Source organism: Acomys russatus, chromosome 1, assembly GCF_903995435.1.
Source record: "Acomys russatus chromosome 1, mAcoRus1.1, whole genome shotgun sequence".
NCBI lineage: Eukaryota > Metazoa > Chordata > Mammalia > Rodentia > Muridae > Acomys > Acomys russatus.
This window is the reverse complement of record NC_067137.1, coordinates 86552138-86572011: the sequence shown is the minus strand read 5'-3', so window position 1 is coordinate 86572011 and position 19874 is coordinate 86552138. Positions and strand designations below refer to the sequence as shown.

Genomic DNA, 19874 nt, shown 5'->3' with positions numbered 1-19874 from the left:
TTTTTTTTTTTTTTTTTTAACATTTGTTTTATAAGATGAGGGGAGTACTTCTCAACTTTTTGGCTATGACCCAAGTGTAGGATAAGGTGAGGGAGACTTAGGACTTTGGTTACGATGTAAAGGTTATGGGAATGTACTCACTCAACACCCTTGTCCAGGCAGCTTGTAACATGTCTACAGAGGAGGCCCTTTCTGCAAAGCATTTCCAGAGCCCCTACAGGGTCTCCAAGTTGGAAATATCTAGAGAAAGGAGGACTGGGGCCTGGAACAGGCCACAGCCCTGACACCTATTCTAGATGTGTTAATCACCAGCCCCCTCCATCTCCCTCTAACACCTCTCTTTTGCTAATTAAGATGAAGATGGGGCTGGGCGTGGTGGCATGCGCCTGTAATCCCAGCACTCGGGAGGCAGAGGCTGGTGGGTCACTGTGAGTTCAAGGCCAGCCTGGTCTACAAAGCGAGTCCAGGACAGCCAAGGCTACAGAGCAACCCTGTCTCAAAAAACCAAAAAGGGGAAAAAGGTGAAGATGGGATTGCCCCACTGTGAAGTCAGAGGAAATAGAGTCAGAGAAGACCAGGGAATGACTTGGTATCCATCGCAAGTTATAGTGTGCCCAGAAACTTGTGGCAGGAGAGAAGTGGGCTATCCCTGACCCAAACCCTCATGAAGGCACGATTCTCTCTCCTGCCCCTGAGCAGGGGGAAGAAAAAGGACCATGGCCTCAGGACCTGCAGCCACCACCCCTGCCAGGACACCACAAGGATGAGCAGGAAAAATCCACTGAGGACGAGAGGCCTGCCACAGAGCCCCTCTTTAAGGTCCTGGACACACCCCTGAGTGAGGGTGATGAGCCCACGACGTTGCCAGCCCAGCGGGACCTCGGGCACACTGTGCAGATGGAGGGCTACCTGGGCAGAAAGCATGACCTTGAGGGGCCCAACAAGAAGGCCTCTAACAGGTGTGTGGGAAGGGCCACGGGGGGGGGGGGGGGGGGGGGGGTTGGCCGAGCAGCTCCACCAGCAGAGCTTTGATGATGTAGGCATGTGCTGGGGAGAGCATTCCTGAGCCTTTGGTTCTCTCTGTGTGAGTTTCTTGGCACAATAGGGGAAGCCTATCTTGAGTTTGCTTCTGAGTTCAAATACTATGACTTTAAGCCCCCCAAGTTATATTCCCCATTTGTAAAATGGAATGAGGATGGAGCTGGGTGTCGTGGTGCACACCTTTTTGTTTGTTTGTTTGGTTTGGTTTGGTTTTTGAGACAGGGTTTCTCTGTGTTAGCCTTGGCTGTCCTGGACTCACTTTGTAGACCAGGCTGGCCTTGAACTCACACTAATCCACCTGCCTCTGCCTCCTGAGTGCTGGGATGGGGCATGCCTTTAATCCCAACACTCAGGAGGCAGAGGCAGGTGGATCTGAGGCCAGCCTGGTCTACAGAGGAAGTTCCAGGACAGCCAGGGCTGCATAGTGAGACCCTGTCTCAAAAAGAAACCAACCAACCAGAGAAACCCAAAACCCAAAATAATTAAAAAATGGAATGCGGATGGATGACAACACAACAGGCCTTTTCAGAATGGACCCTGTGCCTGACACACAGCAGGCTCATGATAAGCCCTGGCCAGTTATCACGGGTGGCAACGGGAAGTCTTGCTACTGACATGGTCTTGACCAAGCCTCATGGTTACCTGTCCAGACTTTCTTGCTCTAAAATGGGAGATGACTGGGGAACGTTAATGACCCAGATGCCTTCTACAGGTCCCTTTCAGTGCTGATGGGAAGATGCATCCTTTTGTGCCACTGTGTTAATCATGTTCCCCATCACCACCACCACCACCACCTGGGGTCCTGAGGGCCCATTTCCTTTTAGCAATATTACAGGGTCTGGGCCAACAGCCATGGCAGAAGTATGCCTAGGTGGAAAGTACCCTCTCCCAAACAAACAAACAACAAAAACCGGAAACAGGCCAGCACTGGGATGTGGGAGCCAGTGCTGCCTCTAGAGCTTCTGTCCTAGGGGACTCAACTTCAAAAAGGAACAACCGCTCAGGGAGCCACTGTCCTGAAGAGACTCACTATGTAGTTCAGAGCCCACAGGAAAGGGGACTAACATTTGCTGGGGATCGCCTGTGGGCTTGGCATTCCAGTAGGACTGGTCAGATCTTTGCATCTGTGATGGAATACTGAAGTTTACATTTTTCCAGATGGGGAACTAGCGCCTCAGAGGTTTAAGTCATTTGCTCAAGGCAGGACTGTTACTCCAAGGACCTTCCCAGGCACTGCCTAGCTGCAGGAGGAAGGATCCTGTGCTCAGAGATCCGGCCTTCTGTGAAGAGGGCTCTGCAAACACTTCACCTGAATCAGGCTCTCCCTTTGGCCAGATGGCACTTCTTTTCTCTATGCCCTCCTAGCTCTTCAGCTGTCTTTAAAAGACAGACAGATGGACGGACAGAGGGAGGGAGACAAGAAAGAGCAGAAGCCGAGTGCTCCTTGCTATACAAATGCAGTCACGTGCCTCCCATTGTTAGTCCAGGAGGCTAGACAAGCCACCATGAGCTCAGACAGGCCCACCGTGAGCTCAGGAGCTCAGACATGCCACCTGTGAGGTCAGGAGCTCGGAAAAGGCCTCTGTAAGCTTGGGAGTCCGGACAAGCCCACTGTGAGCTCAGGAGCTCCGTGTTCTCCAAACACACAAGCGTGGAAACAAGCCTTGACTTGTAGAAATCTGGTGTCTGAGGGTTTCTGTTTGTTTCTTTTTTTTTTTTTTTCTTAAATGATAGGACAGAATTAAACATGCCTATAATACAGACTTCAAGACAAGTCTAGGCTAATACTCAAAAAAACAAACACAAAACAACAGGAAAGGGGCTAGGGCAGACCGACGTATGTATATCAGAAGAAAAAGCCTTGCTCAGTTCTGTGCAGCAAACATGCAAAGAATAAATAGTTTGAAATTCTACTTCAAGAAAAATATACCAAGATCAGATCAGAATCATAGCATTTGCCTAGCATGTGAAAGACCCTGGATTCAGTTCCCAGCACTGTAAACTTTAAATAGCTAAATAAACAGTGGCTAGGGGTATAACTCATAAGTAGAACATTTGTCTAGCATGTTCAAGGCTGAATATAAAACTGAATATGGAAGGCTGGGCATGTAGCTCAGTGATGGATGTTCTGGACTCTGGGTTCAATTCCCAGCAGGCAATGGGAAGAGGTTGAGATTGAATAATATATGACATAATGTAATTTTAGTTAGTTAGTTAGTTAGTTAGTAGAAAAATGTGAGCAGAGCAAAACCTTGGAGGACACACAATATGTGAACAATAGTTAATTTCTGGTAGTGAAATTACATGTAGATAGTTTTTAATCTTCCCCTCTTTTTAAAACAATCTGCTACTTTTTAGCCAGGCAAAAATGGTAAAAATGAAAAGCATCATTGGTGGTGGCTGGGCAGTACACACCTTTAATATCAGCCCTCAGGAGGCAGAGGCAGGCTGAGCTGTGAGTTCAAGGCCAGCCTGAGCTAAAGAGTGGGTTCCAGGAAAGCCAGAACCACACAGTGAAATCCTGTCTTGAAACAAACAAACAAAACAAAACAAACAACACACACATATACACACACACACAAAAGCAAAACAAACAAACCAAAAGCAAACAGCAAGGCTCTAAGAGCTGGTTGTGAACTTCTGCATCCTCAAAACCAAACAGCACGGCTATGAGGTTGTGAGCTCTCCTGTGTCAGACCACAAGTGACTAAGAGTGTGCCTGCCCACACTGTTGCAGGTCCTGGAACAACCTGTACTGTGTGCTCAGGAACAGCCAGCTAACCTTCTACAAGGATGCTAAGAACCTGGCCCTTGGCGTGCCCTACCATGGAGAGGAGCCCCTGGCCCTGAGGCACGCCATCTGTGAGATTGCTGCCAACTATAAGAAGAAAAAGCATGTATTTAAACTGAGGTGAGCTTTGCTGCCCAACAGCTCTGCCCTGAGCCCTATGCCTTTTGAAGCTTTATGCTGATGACTTAATTGAGCATTAATGACCGGGTAGAGATGCACTGAAGACCAGCTCCAAGCTGGAGCCGTTCCTTGGGTTTTAAAAGGTTGATAGCCGGCTCGGCGTGTTGGCGCACGCCTTTAATCCCAGCACTTGGGAGGCAGAGGCAGGTGGATTGCTGTGAGTTCGAGGCCAGCATGGTCTACCAAAGCAAGTCCAGGACAGCCAAGGCTAGCACAGAGGGACTCTGTCTCAAAAAAACAAAAAAACAAAACAAAACAAAAAAACCAAAAAATAAAAGATTGGGGGCTGGCTCAGGGGTTAAGAGCACTGACTACTCTCCGAGAGGCCCTGAGTTCAATTCCCAGCAACCACATGGTGGCTCACAACCATCTATAATGTGATCTGATGCATACTGTATACATAATAAATAAATCTGAAAAAAAAAAAAAAAAGATTGATGGTCTCATAGACTTTTAGCTTTCTGGGTGGTCTGCTGCCCTTGAGGGGCATGAATATCAGGCGGTAGGATAGTGGCTAGCTCTGTGTCCAGGTAAGGACTTCTGGAGATGGTATCCTAACACAAAACCCTTTGTCTTCCTAGGTTAAGCAATGGTAGTGAGTGGCTCTTCCATGGCAAAGATGAGGTAAGTACAAGTGGCTTAATTGGACGGGGCTAACAACAGGGTGGGTGGAAACCGCACAGTTGATCTCAGGGCTCCCTCAGGAGGAGGTAGTCGCAGAAGTGCACCCATCCTTTCATAGCCCTAGACTCCCTGACATTTTCACCCTGCAGGAGGAGATGCTGTTATGGCTACAGGGCATGAGCACCGCCATCAACGAATCCCAGAGCATCCGTGTCAAGGCACAGAGCCTGCCTCTGCCTTCCCTTGCTGGCCCTGATGTCAGCCTCGGCAAGAAGGAGAAGGAGAAGAGGTTTAGCTTCTTCCCCAAAAAGAAGTAGCAGCTGGAGGCCCCTGTGGGTGGGGCCAGCCACGCAGCACTGCAGTGTGCATCTGGACAAGCAAGGACCAGGAGCCCATGGCCTCGACCTCCCTCTGCAGCGGCCGGTCTTCCTCCTGCCTGCCACTCACTGCCTGCAGCCTGCCTGCTCAAGTTGCCGGGCCAGCCCCAGGGCCCCACACTGCACTGCGATAGCTGCCTTGCCTGCCTGGCCTCCCTGGCCACCCCAATGCCTGCCAACAGCCCTCTACCTCCCCTACCCCATGCAGCTGGCTGGGCTCCAGGGACTGGGGGCACACAGCTCCTTTGGGGCTGGAAACGGTTCTCTGTAAGGCATATACTCACCTCTTCCTGCCCACAACAGACTGGGAAGCCTGATGGGGTTCCTCTAGCACTGCCCACTACCACAACAAATCCCCTTTGGGGTAACTGACCACAGTCAACTAGGGAAAGAAAAACTGAATACTGACAACAGCTGCCCTGCCCCTTAGGGGCAGGAGGAAGGGCCTTCAGAACTGCAGCTCTGGGCAAGGGGCTGGTGGAGTACCAAGGGGACAGACAATAAGGGATGTCAGGCTTTGAGTGCTGCAGGTCCCCTCCCTGCTGAGCTCCCTCAGAAATAGGACTCTATCCTCAGGGCTAGTATGTCCCTTCTTGCCCCCGCCCCCCAATACCCCTAAGAGTTTTGGTGAGTCCTGAGTGAACTGGCCTTCCCCTCTCTTTGGCACCCTGTGCTCCTCCTGGCATCAGCATTGTGTTAGGACCAGAAGCTCTCACACCACTCTTTTGGAAACTCTGACTAGAGTTTAGGGTTCAGGCCTCTGTCACAGGAGGGGCAGACAGGTCCCAACACTGCTTAAGGCTCTGCCTCTGTACTGTGGCTCTTTCTCCCACTCCCAGTAACAGGCAAACCAGCAATATTATGTAGCCAGGGCTGGTGCCAGATACAAGCTGAGTATCTTGGTCCTGCAGTAAAGTATCTCAAAGCTAAACACCCACTGTGCTCCCCCACCCCTGCAACTGGTGCCATCCACGCCAGTGGCTGGACACAGAGCTTATTACCTAGGGGTGACAAATGCAGGCATGCGATGACAACAATCACCCCCCGAAACATAAGGATGAAATGTTGGTTGGGGGCCAGCTGTGACCTCCCCTCCTGATTAATTTCTGCAGGCCTAATCTTAGACTTTGGGGGTCACATCATATAAAGATCACCAAACATCTACCACACATCGCAAGGGGCTCTATGGCCTGTCCCTAGGGAGTGCTTTCCCATGCCCATGGAAGAACAGGGCCACTGGTCCTGCAGACTTTCCGTTACACAACTGAAAGCAACACAGCTCCAGCCTAACATGGCAGCTGGAGTTAACTCCAAAAGATGGTCGAGTCAAGGACAACGGGCCTTTTCACCTAGGAGACCATCTGTGTCTCTAAGGCCCACAGCCAGTTTCTACTGCCTTCCCCATGGGTAAGGCTCAATGGTAGGCATACAGTTACTAGGCCTTCCCAGAACCCCTCATTGTTGACCAGGCAGGTAGAGCTCAGAGATCAGTCACGTCCTATGATTCCCAATATGATGCAATAGAACACAAGTCCAGTAGACTGCACCCACTGAAGGGAAGGCCTTAGCCAGTGGGGCCTGACTTCCTCATCTCTGCAGCTAGTCTGTACTTGGCCTCAGCATATAGGACCTTAGAGTTCTCTCCTACAGGGGACAGTCAGCACCATTCACCAGTCTCTTTGTACAGCTGGAGAAACCAAAGTAGTAAACAGAGAGGCATCCGCATCCCTGGCAATAAAAAAGGCCTTGGTGCACTGAAAGGTATGTCTTATCTCTGGGCTCCTTGCTGAAGCATTAGGTGGCAAGCAGCTCCCTCAGGCAGTTTCCCCGGCCTAGTCCTTGAGGGGGGGGACGACCAAGAGGGGAGAGTCTACATTTCACCTCTACATGTACCCAAGTAGTACCTGAAGTGAGAAATTTCCAGTAACTCCACAGAGCCAAGAAAGGAAAGGCTCCAATGGGAGAGCTTGAATTTCACCCTGAAGGAATATACAAGGGTTGTGAGCTGCATGTGGCTCCCCATCACAGCCAGCTCCCCACACCTCTCACCCACGTCACCCAGGTCCCAAGGCACTCAACCTACTGGACTGACTGCGAGTGACCACCTTTGCGGGAGCCCTGGGCACTCCAGGGCCAGGCTCTCCTGGTGCCAGGGCAAGGCTGATTTTTTTCTTGGTATTTTCTACTTTGCGGTCTTCCTTGAGAATATTCCCAAACTGGGTTAACACAGCTCCAGTCCACACCAGCATAACAGGCTTCGTCCCCAGGGCAGCTGGAAGAAGCTCTCTGGGCACGGCCAGGCAGTCCGTGTCCTCATCCCCCCCCTCCCCCCCCCCCCACCGCCTTTGTCCTGGGCCTCAGCAGACAGGCTGAGGAGGAACAGAAGGTCCTGAGACCCTCTTACCCCACCTCCACTGGTACTAACAGAAGTCTGTGTAGGCTCGACTCCTTCACACCCCATCTTCTCCTTCCTGCCTAGCGGAGGGCAACAGGTCCCCTAAGGCTGGTCCTGGCTCCCCTTGCTCCCTCAGCAAGAGGAGGCAGGGATTCAGAGGAGGAAGAGGCCAGCAGGCCACATGGCTTGGTCCCTTGGACAAGCAAGCTCAGGGAGGACACCAGAGGAGGTGACTGTAGAGGAATGCAACCCCGTTGGGCACAGATCATGCCATCTGCGGCTAGTCCTGGGGCTGGCTGGGCCTTGTCCTCCGCGAGCTCAGATGTGCTTCCACCAACCAGAGGAATCCCATTTACTAGTTTTTCTAATAAATCAACAATGCTCTGTGTTTGTTTCTGTTTATTTGACTAGCCTCTTGTTCCTTTGAACTGGACATCAGAGGGCAGGCGCCACGGAAACAAGAGGGACAGCTAGCATTTAGTTTATTCCTGAGAGTATGGTGGAATGACTCTGCTGGGATCCAGGCCCCATCTGAGACCCTGAGAAAGCTTGCTCATTCATGAATTCAATCAACTCTAGGGCGAAGCGATCACTGTTCAGGCCACTAACTACAAGGGACTGTCCTGGGATCCATCTTCAGGGGGCAGTTTTGTTTGGCCTGGGCATGACATGGGAACTGCCAGGTTTCGGAGGCTCTTCAGATGATTGCTATAGGAGCCACTGAGAACAAGCGTCCCCGCCCAGGCAGGCACACTTAGATATGGACTGTGAGGCTCGTCTGAAAGACATCAGCTACAACTGCCCAGGCTCCACCCCTAGATGTCATCTGAGTTTGAGGAGGAGTGACTCATCCAGCCATCAATCTTTAGAGGAGGAAAATACAGAGTTGGGTGACCCAGCTGGCTGGCAACAGGACTTTCGGTCACTGATCCAATGCTTTTATTGCCACTAACTAGGTGTTATATACTGGGACGGGCCGTGCTCAGAACCGGTATCTGTCTCAGTGACTTTGACAGTGGCCACAGAGGACTCAGAGCATCAACAGGATATGGCCTCCCGCTCTGCTCCTGCCCAGAAGGCCACCACTCACCTGATGTGGGGGTGGGGTTAATGGACCCATGTGCAGATTCAATCTATCCTTCTACTGCTGGAAGATCCTAGGTCTTAATCCCTGCAGGCTTGCAGGCACACCAAGAGACAGCCCTCTCTATCACCAGGACCCTATAGTTCCCTCCTTTCTGGCCCCAGAAAGAACAAACAGGTCTTCCTTGAAGAAAAGAGCCCACTTAGAAATGGGCATTCTCACGAGGCGGTGGCAGTGGTGGTGGTGGTGGCAGCAGCACACCTTTAATCCCAACACTCAGGAGTCAGAGGCAGGTGGATCTCTGAGTTCGAGGCCAGCCTGGTCTACAGAGTGAGTTCTAGGACAGCCAGGGCTACACAGAGAAACCATGAAGAGAGGGGGCGGGGAGAGGGAGGCATTACCAGCTCTTTGCAACTGGACCCTTTTGTGGGTGCTGTGAAAACAGGACCCATTGTAATAAAAAGCACTCCCACAGCAGTGCAAACCACTTTAGGACATAGTTAAGCCTTAGCTTTAGGACTGCCCGCCCTCCACCCCCCCAAACTATAAAGGGAGAGATGGGTAAAAGGCACTGAACACTAGAAACTCCTGTTTATCTGAAATGTTCCACTTGCCCAAGGCAACAGTGTTTTAGAGCAACTTTTGTCTTTGGGAAAAGAGCTAAATGCTCATGTGGCATTCCCACCCAATTCAGGACACTAAGAGCAGCACACAGAGGCAGATGTGGCAGGGAACAGGGTGCCACCTCACTCACACTCTGTACCCCACCTGGCCTGGGAGAACCCCGGTGTCTCCTGTTTCCTCTGTCCAGACATTGAGTAAGCACCCCATGTCTCTGACCCATGATTGATCAGTCACTCCCCACAGTGCTCCCCAGGAAGGAGGCCACACACAGGTTGGTCGGTCAGCAGCAGTTATTGCATCGCTGGCAGATAATGAAATGTGTGTACATTAGCAACAACCACAGGGCCAGCAAGAAGAACCTTCAAGAGTGCCCGAACCAAACCCGCACTCACTCCCGCACGCATACCACAGGATGAAAAGCAATAAATTATTGGCCTCAGTCCTGCCTGGGTCCAAAGAAGAGGCAGTTAAAGAGCAAAGCCTGCCCGGGGCTGCTTCCTCAGTTTCCCCTTGGGTCCTCAGCTGGGCAGTGGCCAGCCAGGTCGGGAAGCCATGCTCTCCTTGGCCACAGTAAGCTTAAATAAAATATTTGGCTTCTTATCAGAGAAGTATTTACAGACAAGGTAGGTGGCTCATCTGGACCTAGGAAAGTTATCATAGGACCACCCTGGGGGGGAGGGGAGGTGCCAGCACAGGGAGTGGGTGAGTTTGTGCACATTCCCCAAACCGTTCTTCCAGAAGAATGGATGACCAGCCTTAGTGAGCCAGGCCGGAAGGAAAGCATGCCAGGCAGGCCCTTTCCTCCTCAAGCATGGCTGTTCTCCCTTCCGGGAGTCAGTCAGCCCACAGAGTTCAAGGACTGGAATTTCTCCCTCAGGTTTCTCACTCTCCCCTGCTTGTTTGTATCCGCTGGGTCCCAGGAACCTTCTTCCTTGGGTTGGTGCTCTTCAGCCTCTTGGAAGCCTTGGCCCTGGCCCTGGCCCTTCAAAGGCACTGGTGAACTTGGTTCCTTCCCACTGCCCTCCTCCAGCCCCACAGTGGAGCTAGGGTAGGGCCCCTTCTCCATGACAATCACTCGCTGGTTGTTCTCCAGGGTAAGGTCTGCGGTGACATACAGGGCTTCGCCTCCATTCAGCTTGCTTTGGGGAGGAGAATAAGGAAGTGGAGGCTGGGAGGCCTCCCCGGCTCCCTGGTGCCTCTTGGTGGTGTTGAAGCTGCAGCAGCGGCCCACCTTGCCCGACACAGGAGGCTCTATAACGTTCTCAGGCAAGGAGCGGCTCCGGTTGATCAGCAAGCCACGGGGCCAGCTGCTCTCCGCCTGGGCGGCCTTGTCCTGGGAGGTATACTTGGAGCAGAGCTCTCGGACATCAGGCCAGTTGAAGGTCTCGGTGTCGAAGGGGCTGAGGGGGCTCCGAGCGGAGGGCCGAGACCCTGGTGGGGTGGTCCGTGGGCTGACAGCAGAAGGGCTGAAGGAGAAACGGCGTGGAGAGGTCTCCACAGCAGAGGAAGACTTGGAGGCACCGTGTTCCTGTGCCATCAGCTGCTCATAGCTGAGGAGGGATAGCACAGGCTTCCTCCTGCCTGGGAAGAGAGAGAGAGAGAGAGAGAGAGAGAGAGAGAGAGAGAGAGAGAGAGAGAGAGAGCGCTACATGAACCACCGTGAAGGAGGAGTCGGACCAGAGAGGGCGAAATGGGAGTCGTCCTCAGCTGCATGTGGCGACTGAGGTACGCTGGAAGAGAAATCCCGTTTTACCCTCTGCTCTCTTCTCGGAATGGAATGAGCCTCTCGCCAGTTCTCCAAGCTCCCCTTGCTCAAGTAGAAAAGCTAAGGGCTGGGCGGCGAGCAGACTCAGGCTTTGATCAGGGCCTCAGAGTGCAAAAACGGCACAACAGGTTGCCAAGGCCCACTGTGTACCACGTGGTACTTGGGGGTCCGTCCCCCTCATGGCATGACCTCTTTTAGAAATTATGCACCTCCCACTCCCCCAACCCCCGCTGAGAACACTGGACCTAATTGGTTTTTCTACCCCAAGCCTCCTACCCCCACATACCTTTGCCCCCTGACAGCTCTCCAGTTTCCTCAGGCAGGCCAGAGATGGTAGAGATCTGTTCATCCCTGTCGGAAGCTGCTTTTTCGAAGGGCAGAGGTGGCCTGGCCTTGATGTTCTTAATGCGGAGGCTGTACTGGCGGGCCAGCTGGTAGACCTTGCTCTTGACCCGCTCACTCACGTGGCTGTCCATCACATGGGAGAGCTGCACAATACGGGGGTGCAGCGGGGTAACCAGCTCCCCCTGGACACCGCTGCTCAGCTCTTTCACCAGTTCTTTCAGCTCCCGGGCCAGGTGGGCTGGACTGGGCTGCTCAGTCGGCGAGGCACTTTCTGGAGTGCCGACAGCAGACTCCTCAGTGATGGCCCCCAGCTCATGCTCCTCCAAGATGAACAGCGGCTCTTGGAGTTCAAAGCCATTGGCCTGGCTCTGGCCAGACCCCGTCCGTGGACTTCTCTCCAAAGATTCCATTCTCTCCCATATCTTTACAATTTCTGAAGATGGGCGGAACTCAGTATCTGTGACAGGAGCTAGGTCTCCTGTGACTGTCCGGCTGGGTCCTGGGAGGTCAAACAAGGTCCATGAGACTGGCCGAGAGCTCCCCAGCCTCTTGGACCCAACTGGAGGTGCTGGCTCTGCTTCTGGCTTGGGAAGGTTGTTGAACCTGGACACGGAGCTGCGTACCAGTCCTTTGGGGATGTATGAGAGGCTCTCCCGGCGACGGATGCTGAAGCCTGCATCGTGGTGCTCCGCGTTTTCATAGTAGCTCTTGATTTTGTCCAGCAACTGCCGGTCTCGGGTGGACAATGCCGATTCCTTTTTCTTGCAGGAAGTTCTGTCCGGTTCCATAGGGCAGCCTGAGCCTGCATTTGGAGATTCTGTCCCATTGACAGAAGGGCCACTGTCTGTGACCGTATCTGTAACAGTGGCCACTTCTGGGGTGGGTGGGTTGCTGAGGGAGTCCCCGGTGCTGCCCCATCGGGCTAGGCCCTTCTCACTGCCTTCCAGGCTGAGCACACTGCTGCTCCGGCTGACAAGCCGTGGAGTCCCAATGCCACTGGACTTGCTATCCTCCATTGCCAGGCTGCTCCGCCGAGAGAAGCTACTGGCAAACCGCTCAGCGATAACACTGGCTTGGTCTAGCACAGAGGGTGGCAGGAGGCTCTCAGGTTCCTGGGCAGCTCCCATTCCCTCCTCTTCTTCCTCCTCACTACTCAGGGCTTTAAGGTCTTCAGAGCCCTCCGGCTCCACAAAGTCTACATCAGCTGGGTTGTCCACACCCAGCATCCCCTTCGAGGTGTGAAGCTGTGTTTCCAGGACTTCTGGGAATTCTGGGTCTGAAGGCATCTCCTCAGTGCTGGGACCTTCCAAGGCAATAAAGGCCTCTTGCTCGGCCCCAGGCTCAGCACCTGTCTCAACCTGGGATGCAACAGAGAATGTTTCAGGGATGGAGCTAGGGCTCCTTTGTGAGGGTTGGGGGACAAGATGACACGCCCTGCTCTCAGGCCCGGTAGAGGGTCATCAGTTTAGGACAAAGATAACCAGAATGAGGATCACTCCAAGCAGGACAACAGGTCTATTTATTCCTTCAGTGACCCTGCAGCTGGATGACAGACTTGTGTCCTCACTCCCAAGAATGCCAGCAGGAGTGAGGAAAGGTGGTCACATCTGTCAGTGGCAACCTGCGTGGGAACTCCGGGCACAGTGCGGAAACCCACAACACAGCCAGGCACTAACCCAGTTTCCCAGGGGCCCCACATATACCAAGATCCTGGGATTCCACTGTCTTGACGTCAAGGCAGCTTAGACTTCTAGGATTCAAACCCGGGTCTGAGCAATTATGAAAGGATATCCCAGCTTTCCCAAGGGACTAAAGGTTCCATGAGGCCAGGGGCCAAGAGGGTACGTCAACTCCAGTCACCGTCGGAGGTTGAGCTCGATGCCCAGATCCCACAGTGGAAGGAGAGAATTGAGTCCCAAGCTATTCACTGACCTCCACCTTACAGCACTTACACTTGTAAAGCGCGTGCCCTCCTTCTCCACTCCCATCTCCCCCGTCCTTCCTCCCCACCCCCGCCACGCGCCCCTCCCCACCCCCCTCTCTCTGTGAGGACAGCAAGGGATTTGGCTCCTGCCAGCCAACCTGCCTTAGCACCTGTGGGCCCAGCCTCACTGCATATGCCCAACAGATGGGCAAGGAGAAAGCAAACAGGAGGACTCTCTCCTGACCACCTGCTCATCTGGCCAGCACAGGCAGCTTCCCAGAGCAGTCTCCTGAGATAAGGATTGGCGCAGACACAAGCCTCGGAGGCATCAGACCCGACTCTCCCATCTGCAGAGCCGCATCCATGATCTAGACCTGCTCCGCCCACCACAGTAGCCACCAGCCATTCTGGCTGAGCATCTGTCACGAGGCCAGCCCAAATCAAGATCTGTTAGGAAGGTAAGATACACCCAGATTTTGGAAGGCTTTGTATAAAAGCATGGAATCTATCAGCAGTTTTCCTTTGGCTCTGGTAGGCTACATAAAATAAGATATTAAGATTAATTTCACTTTTTCTTTTCTTTTGAGACAGGTTCTCATAGAGCCCACACTGGCCTCAAACTTGCTATGTGTCTAAGGCTGGCCTTAAAACATTCAATTCTCCTGCCTCTGCTTCCTGGGTACTAAGATTATGGGCATGTGCCACCATGCCCACATTATTTTTATTTCTTTTGTTTGTTTGATTTCTTTGGTTTTTTTTTTTTTGTTTTGTTTTGTTTTTTTGTTTGGTTGGTTAGTTGGTTGGGGTTTGGTTTTTTTTTTTTTTTTTTTTTCCTTAAGATGGGGTTTCTCTGTGTAACCTTGACTGTCCTAGACTAACTTTGTAGACCAGGCTGGACTCGAACTCACAGCGATCCGCCTGCCTCTGCCTCCCGAGTGCTGAGATTAAAGGCATGCACCACCACCGCCTGGCTGTTTTTGTTTGTTTGAGACAGAGTTTCTCTGTTACACAGAGGCCTGGCTATCCTGGACTTACTCTGTAGACCAGGCTGGCCTTGAACTCACAGAAATCCACCTGTCTCTGCCTCCTAAGAGTGCTGGGATTAAAGGCGGGCACCACCATGCCTGGCTTTCTTTTTATTTCTTAACATGGTTACTAGAAAATTTAGTGTGCTAGTGGCACATTACGACTAGATTCGAGAGAACCCGAGTTACACACAGACCCCGCCACACACCACCATCCTTCAACACAGTACAACTGTCATGGTTTAAACGGTTAGCGGGATCCCAGAAAACTCATGTTAGGACTTGCTGTCCACTGTGACAGCATGAACAAGGTATGGACTTCAGGAAGTGACCACATCATAAGGGCTCCATATAAAAGAGGCTAAAGGAAGCTTCCTCGCTGTGAGGACACGGCAAGAACGTGACTGAAGCAGAAAGAGAACTCCCATGAGACAGTGAGCCGACTAGGGGTGCCTTGGGCTTGGCACAGTAGAATGTATTCTACTGTGAAGAATACATTCCCGTGTTTATGTGCACTTGATCTAAAATGCGTTGCTTTAGCAGCTTAAGTAGACAGCTATGTTTTTATCTATGGTCACCTAGGTTCTTAGCCCTGTCCTGGATGAGGTACAGCCTGGACTCTAGCTCCCGATCTTGTTCTAGCTTTGAAAGGGAAAAGGCGCTAGGTCGGCTGCCTCCACTCAGACGAGCCCGGAGTGCAGCCTGTCAGCAGCCTCTCTGTGCCTCTTTTCCTTCAGGAATGGTTGTAGGAAACAGAAGAAAAAAAGCAAAAGGTATCCAATGGATACGCACAGTCTATCCCTTTGCCCAGGTGGCCCCAGGTATTACTGAGGCAGCTAGCATGTTGTTCGGGGCATGTCTTATGTTGGGCCCAGGATGGCCACCTTTGTTTAATTCATAGAAACAGTCGGGCTGTTTGCTAAACCACACACCTCTAGGCTGTCCAGGTTGCTGGAAGGGGAAAGGGCCGGAAGTGGGGAGGTCCCTGTTCCATGTGCCGATGAGACAGCTTGTGCTCCAAAGACCTGCCTGTAGACCTGGAGATCTGGACTCCCAGGCACTGTGTACTCTCCCTCCCTCTCGCTAGCTGGCTGCTCACCTCTGGCAGGGAAGAAAAAGACTCGAAGCTCATGCGTTTCTCCGCACTGGTTGGAGACCGGTTGCTGGGCCTTCTGCTGCTCTTGGAGCCTTCGGCCTCCTGGTGTCTCTTCCCCTGCAGCAAGCAGAAGTCAGTTGACAACTGAGAACCGGTTCCCTCTGCATTCCATTCCAACACAGACAGTGCCTCCCATACCCCGAGGAGGCACAGGCAGTTCCTGAGAGCCAGTCCTGTACCCAAGCCGTTCCAAACAACCTGAACCACCAGGCCTGGGGCCACAGGGGTCCTTGGCAAAGTGTGCAGATTTAGAAAAGCCCAACCCACCTTCCCTTCCACACACAGTGAGGTGACCTTCACACTTAGTGGATGCTGGCTTTCCCCTCCCCCGCCTCACCACCCTGTTAGTCCTGCTCTGTGGAGTAGTATACCAGTGGGTCCTCCAGTCCTGGAACAGTGCATGCCCAGGGCTCACCAGGGCGTGACAGTGAGTGAGTTACAAAGCGCTGACAGCAGGAGGGAAAGGGAAAGTGCAGGGTAGGGGTGGGAAGGACACAGGAAGGGACGGACTCTCAGAAGGACATGCACATGCCAGGCAACATGCAAGGAAGAAGGGAGATCAAACAGACACCTCACCATAGCACCCCGGGAGAAAAGTAAAGCGTTGGCCCGATAGTGCCAGCAGTGGAGGGCGGCCAGCAGGGAGCTGGCAAAGTCGGCTACCTGCTCCGCCATTGCTAGATTCTCTTCTTCCTCCTCTTCCTCCTCCGAGCCCGGGAGCTCTGGCCCAGGCACCTTGTCGCTGCCTTCATGCCCTGCCAGGTCTTCCAGGGAGACTGGGAAGGTTTGCCGCTGCTGCTCTTCCTCCTCCACTATCTCCTCCTCTTCCTCAAGCTCCTCCCTGGCATCCCCCTCAGCCTCTGGCTGCTGGTCCCGTGCATGGGGTGGCTGCCCAAAGTCCAAGAGGGCTCCAGCACTGCCTGCATGCTGTGCAGAGCACAAGAGCCCCTTGTGACCTGCCTTGTGGGCAACTGCCCTCCCGTGGGTGGCTAGAAATGGCTTCATTTAAAAAAAAAAAAAATCTACTCCCAGATACTCAATCTTGGCCTCCTCTGGAGTGAGGCATTTTGTGATGGGAAGGTCAACATCCGGTTGAGAATAAAGTCCCCCAAAGGAGCCTATATATACCCAGAGAGGGGCAAATGAGAGGACACAAGCCAAGCAGGGCACCACCACACAGTGCTGCTGTAAGGAGGAGGATATGAAAGGGTCCCTAGGGACTGATCTGGGTAGTGTCACCCGCAGCCCGTCCTTCCAACCCCTCTTCCCTGGCCTCTGAGCCCCTGCACTCACCTTCATCCCTGCTGCTTTGGCTGCTGACACCACCACAGGGTCCAAGCACATGGTGGGAGGAACGCGGAAGAAGGGACCAATGAACAGGAGAAAGAAAGAAACTCTTTAGAGAGACCAGAACCCCCGGGGAGGGGGTCTCCTATACTTTTGAGGAGACCTGCCTGCCCTTGTCACAAACTCACCTTTGTCATTCAGTTGCCTGAGTAGGTGTTTGGTCGGTTCTAAAAAACACAAAGGGGCAGTTAGCACAGGTTAAGAAACCTGACCTGGGTCTCAAGCTCGATGCCATCACCAGCCCATTACCAGCCCGAAGTCCACTCTAGCTGGGCCCCAGCCACCCTAGGCCGCAGTGTTACTGAGGCCCCCAGGAGGGGGCTGAGCCACTTCTGCCGCTCTGTAGCACACAACGGATCTGTTCAGTCTCTGTATTAGCATGCCAGCCAAGGCCTTAGAGACGGGGTCATCTGCAAGAGATGGACCCCATGCCACCCGCTGCAGACCAGCCAGCCACGAAGCACAGTTCCATCTTAAGCCCTTCTACTTCCGTTACAGGCAGCGCATCGGCACAAGAGCTATGCCCCACACCAAGCCCCTCACAGCACGTGGGCCGGGAAGCAGAGGTCGCACCCGACTTTCTACGGCCCTTAAGGCCTGGCATCTCGAATCCTTGCTGCCTGCTGGGAAGCGTTGCCCTGTTGAACAGGGTATAACCAGGCTCTGGGGACACAAAACACAACTATTAGGCTAAGGGTGTCATCACTTTGTGCCCCAGCCTTTCTGGGAACAAACCTATGAGCCAAGAAGGAGGAAAAGAGGAAAAGAAGATCGTTGTCTCAAGAGACTGCTCTACAGAGCCCTCGGCCTGCCCCTCCCCTGCCTGGAGAAATGTGACAGCTTAGGTATACCCCTGATTTTCTATAAATTTAGAGTCACAGTAAAGTCTGCAGACTTTACTGTCTTTTAGCTGAACCTCAGGGGGACACACTGAGACAAACACAATGGGCACAACCCCTATCTATAGCCACATAAGACCTTTTTTAAAAGACAAGGTCTCAGCTGGGCGGGGTGGTGTCTGCCCGTAGTCCCAGGGCTCTGGGAGGCAGAGGCAAGGCAGATCTCTGTGAGTTCAAGGCCAGCCTGGTCTACAAAGTCCAGGACAGCCAGGGCAACAGAGAGAAACCATCTTGAAAAAACAAACAAACAAACAAACAAACAAAAGACAAGGTCTCATGTAGCTGGCCTCAAATTTGACGTGCAACCAAGATACCCTTGAACTTCTGTGTCTCTGTCTCCCAGGTGCTAGAATTCCTAGAGCACATCACCACACCTGTTTTACGTGGTGCTGGGTTGAGGATGCGGATTCATATATGCCGGACACCACTCTACAAGCTGACTACACCCTCTGTCTGCTTCCTGATTGTATTTTTGTTGCTTTGTGTTCACATATGTATCGGCATGTATTTGTACATGTGTGAAGGATCAGAGGCCAATGTCAAATGTCCTCCTCAGTAGCTCCCCACCTTATTTTTTGAGGCAGGGTCTCTTATTGGTCCTAGAACTCACCAATCAGCCAGACTGACTATCCAGAAAGGCCCGGGATCCTTCTGCCTCCATCTCCCTGACACTGCGACCAGGGCCACATACAACTGCATGTGACTTTCAATGTGGGCTCTGGTCCTTATGCTGTGTGACAGGCACTTTGTCAGCTTTCTCTCCCTCACCACCCTCACTTCATTTTAAAATGAGGAAGTGGGGGCTGGAGAGATGGCTCAGCAATTAAGAACACTGACTCCTCTTCCAGAGGTCATGAGTTCAATTCCCAGCAACCACATGGTGGCTCACAACCATCTATGATGTGATCAGATGCCCTCCTCTGGCCTGCAGGTGTACATGCAGGTAGTGTTCTGTATACATAATAAATAAATAAATCTTTAAAAAATAAATAAATAAAATAAAATGAGGAAGCGGACTCATCAGGATAGGCACTTGCTGCCAAGCCAGATGGCCTGAGTTTAGTCCTCAGAATACACATGGGGAGGGAAAGAAATGAGTCCTAAAAGTTATCTTCAGACCCACACACCAGTGCCATAGCCCTTAAATACACACACTTACACACACACATACACACAGACATATGTATAGTAAACATTAAAGATTTTTAAGTGTAACAAAGTGAGAAATATAAGTGTTCTATTCTTTTCAGTGAAGCCTTATTAAAAAAAAATATTTAAGAGTTTAAAAGCTGTTATCCCACAGTGGTCTTGTGTATCTAATATAGCTGTCTAGGCGGAGACAAAGACCCTGAGGCCTAGCCTGGGCACCTGAGCCATATAGTGTGTGTCCTGAGTCCTTGTTCTCTGCATCCTCAAGGTCCGCTTTTACACACAATTCCTGCAAGCCCACCAGCTGATCTCTACCACACAGGAGGTATAGAGAGCATGCCTCTACAGAGAATATGCTGGAAGCAAGGGTGGAAGAAATGCCACGTTGAACATGAGCCTCAAGTGCAGGCCACCACCATGGCATCACCACATTTGGCAACTCGCACGCCATCAGTGGCACTGCAGCACCAGCTCCAGAAAAGGGAAAGTGCAACTGTGGTCTTCTAGAAGGCTCCAGAGGATAGATCACATCTTAGAAGAAAAATTAGCCGGGCATGGTGGCGCACACCTTTAATCCTAGCACTTGGGAGACAGAGGCAGGCAGATCACTGTGAGTTTGAGTCCAGCCTGGTTTACAAAGTGAGTCCAGGACAGCCAAGGGTAACACAGAGAAACCCTGTCTCAAAAAACCAAAAAAAAAAAAAACAAAAAACCAAAAAACAAAAAAACCCAAAAAACCCAAACAAACCTAATCTCTTTGTAGTCACAGGCCAAAATCTCAGCCACATGGAAATTTCAGCCTTGCCTATCTGTTCATTTCCTGACCACCCCGGGTGACTAAAGTCGATGGAGAGACAACGGTTTTACTGAGCTATAATTCACACACTATACACGCCACCTACATAAAGTATGAAATTCAATGGCTTTAAGTACATTCACAGAGCTCTGTGTGTGTGTGTGTGTGTGTGTGTGTGTGTGTGAGAGAGAGAGAGAGAGAGAGACAGACAGACAGACACAGAGAGATTTTCTCTGTGTAGCCCTGGCTATCCTAGAACTCACTCTGTAGACCAGGCTCACTTCAAATTCACGGAGATTCCCCCCTGCCTCTGCCACGTCTGCCTCTCAAGCACTGGGATTAAAGATGTGTG

General features: G+C 52.1%; 2 protein-coding genes across 2 annotated transcripts in view; one reads left to right on the top strand and one right to left on the bottom strand.

The window, feature by feature from the left end:
- The window catches only part of Sptb (spectrin beta, erythrocytic), a 129385-nt gene extending 122540 nt beyond the window's left edge, over positions 1-6845 (top strand). Inside the window, 4 exon segments of the mRNA XM_051147863.1 lie at positions 700-959; positions 3779-3952; positions 4594-4636; positions 4786-6845. Of these exon segments, the coding sequence (XP_051003820.1) occupies positions 700-959; positions 3779-3952; positions 4594-4636; positions 4786-4953 (645 nt within the window). The 3' untranslated portion in view covers positions 4954-6845.
- A 2994-nt stretch (positions 6846-9839) lies between these two features.
- Positions 9840-19874, bottom strand: part of Plekhg3 (pleckstrin homology and RhoGEF domain containing G3) — a 31052-nt gene continuing 21017 nt past the window's right edge. The window contains exons 13-19 of the mRNA XM_051147848.1: positions 17252-17341; positions 16807-16845; positions 16625-16644; positions 15995-16258; positions 15275-15388; positions 11168-12584; positions 9840-10697 (exon numbers count right to left, since the gene is read on the bottom strand). Coding sequence (XP_051003805.1) covers positions 9955-10697; positions 11168-12584; positions 15275-15388; positions 15995-16258; positions 16625-16644; positions 16807-16845; positions 17252-17341 — 2687 coding nt within the window. The 3' untranslated portion in view covers positions 9840-9954. The remainder of the gene's footprint in view (positions 10698-11167; positions 12585-15274; positions 15389-15994; positions 16259-16624; positions 16645-16806; positions 16846-17251; positions 17342-19874) is intronic.